This window comes from Egretta garzetta, unplaced genomic scaffold, assembly GCF_000687185.1.
Source record: "Egretta garzetta isolate BGI_Z169 unplaced genomic scaffold, ASM68718v1 scaffold891, whole genome shotgun sequence".
Classification (NCBI taxonomy): domain Eukaryota; kingdom Metazoa; phylum Chordata; class Aves; order Pelecaniformes; family Ardeidae; genus Egretta; species Egretta garzetta.
Window position 1 is genome coordinate 157,076 of NW_009258689.1, and position 2,147 is coordinate 159,222.

General features: G+C 56.0%; 1 protein-coding gene across 1 annotated transcript in view; it reads right to left on the bottom strand.

The window, feature by feature from the left end:
- IFT46 (intraflagellar transport 46) overlaps nt 1-2,147 on the bottom strand; it is a 6,218-nt gene that overhangs the window by 1,774 nt on the left and 2,297 nt on the right. The window contains exons 2-6 of the mRNA XM_035888733.1: nt 1,969-2,048; nt 1,453-1,712; nt 1,242-1,335; nt 721-849; nt 167-288 (exon numbers count right to left, since the gene is read on the bottom strand). Coding sequence (XP_035744626.1) covers nt 167-288; nt 721-849; nt 1,242-1,335; nt 1,453-1,712; nt 1,969-2,048 — 685 coding nt within the window. The remainder of the gene's footprint in view (nt 1-166; nt 289-720; nt 850-1,241; nt 1,336-1,452; nt 1,713-1,968; nt 2,049-2,147) is intronic.

Genomic DNA, 2,147 nt, shown 5'->3' on the forward strand with positions numbered 1-2,147 from the left:
AGAGAGAGCTTCCTGTGCAGCGCACAGTACGACTACCCCGAAAATCAGCCCGCCTCCTTCCTCTGGGGGATACTGCGAGAGCTCTACCCGGCGCTCCCAGGCTTTGCCGCCAGCCTCCCGCTGAGCTGAGCTTACACCGTACGAGCGTGAGTGAAGCAGAGCTGACCTGCTGTAATGGACTGTGGCAGGAGGTTTGCAGCGGTGCAGTTCGCTGATACTCTCAATCCAGCTGTCAATGGCTTTGGGGTTCTTCTCTGCATTCTCCAAACTCTTCACTTTTATCTGCTGCTAGAAACAGAAATATAAACCTGGAAGCCCTCTGTGGTGTTTTGGGGCTTTCCTGCAAACCCTGCGCTCGCTCCCGATTAACCGCGCGTTCTCTCTTTCCTAGTTGCCCTACACCGACTGACTGCTGCCGACGGAAGAGCAGCTGGGAAACAAACCAGGAGTCAAATCAGGAGTGAGCACAAGAAGGAAGCAAAGCTTCAGCTGAAGGAAGCGGATCCCAGGTCTGTACTAAGACTTGCCTGAAGCAAGGCTTGGATCCACCACCCTTTAAAGCTATGAGATGAAGCAAAAGGTTAGGGTCTCTCTGCTTTTAAAGCCAAGCTATCAGGTGTGCTGCCTCGCTATAGTCCCGTAGACAAAAGAAAGAATAAAATGCAATGTTTTTGCTACAGCCAGCGCGCAGCAAGTGCCTCCTCCCTCTCCGTGACTCACTGTGACGTTGTGCTGCTTGGAGTTCTCCGTCAGCCAAAGAGAGAGCACGGTGGGATCCGACTGCTTGGTCGACGGCTCATCCAGGACCAGCAGGCCGAGGTTGTCCGGCTTGCCGTCGGGACGGGGAACCTGCAGATGACCAGAGAGCCTGTTTTCTAAGGGAGCCCAAAGCGGGGCACGTTGGGGCTATTTTGTACAGAGCCTCCCTGGGGATTAAAACTCAGACCCCAAAAGGAAGGGGCAGGCGTGCTCTCTTGAACACAAGCCGCTAGTGCAGTGCCACCTGAAAAGCACAAGGTGCTGGACAAGGGCAAACACAGCCCTGGACCCAAATTACGTGTGCGCTGTTTGAGAGGTGTCCGAGCCACTACCGCGCTCCAGAACATCATCTCCGACGGCGCAGGGCAAGGGTGCGTGCTGCTGCAGGGGCAGGCTGGCCTCTGGTGCCTCTCTCACACCGATGCCACGTCCCCTCCCAGCTGGCGTGGCAGGAGGTACAGGGGAACCTGAAGCGACCGTACCTTTAGGAACGCGTCAATGTCTCCAACTGCAGGAATAAAGTCTGGAATAAAAGGCTGCAGTTTGTGCTCGATCTCTATCGTTTTGGGCGTGTACCTGGAAAAAAAAAACAACACCACTGCAGCACGGGGGACTGTGAACTGTCCTGCAAAACTTACCATACCAATGGGCACAAAGCAGAGCCCGGAGCGGGCTAAAACCCCTTCCGCTCACCTCTTGATGTACTCAAAGAGTTCTTTGATTTCAGAAGACACCGGCAGGTAGTCGTAATCCGCCAGATTGAAGTCACTAAAGGAAGGAAGAGAAATGCAGGCGAAGATTAACTTGTGGTAGGTTCTGCACAAGCAGGACCCGGGCACCCAGCTGCGCAAGACAACCGTGAAGGCAGCTGAAAGGCGAGGTAGTGAGGCCTCGCTTAAAAAGCCATCTTGCACACGAACACCACCACCGAGCCATGTTTTGCCTTGGCCCTCCTAGCCAAAAAAACCAAGCCCTTCGGTGCTGGACAGTTGCTTGTGATTATAACGACGTCTCTAGGGGCGGTCGGAAGGCGGATCAGGGATCTGCACAAAGGCAGGACAACAGCCGGGAGGGGTTAGTAATGGTTTGGGAGCCGAAAACAGTAGGAAAGGAGGAGATTATCAGGAGACAGAGGATGCGTTTGAGATGTTCCTTCTCTTTCTCGAGCATCCACCGCCAGCCAGGGCCGAAGCCAAGGCTGGCTGACACCTTGGCTCGTTCCCAGCTGTGCCCGGCGCTGGTACAGCACAGCAGGGCATGGGGGTTGCCCGAGGAGCCGCCCTGGGGGGCTGCAGTTGGGCACAAAGGAACCTCTTTCCCGGGCCACCCGGGTCGAGGAGGAAGGAGCTGCCCGTCCCGATGCCCACGGCCGTGCTCACCCTCCCGGG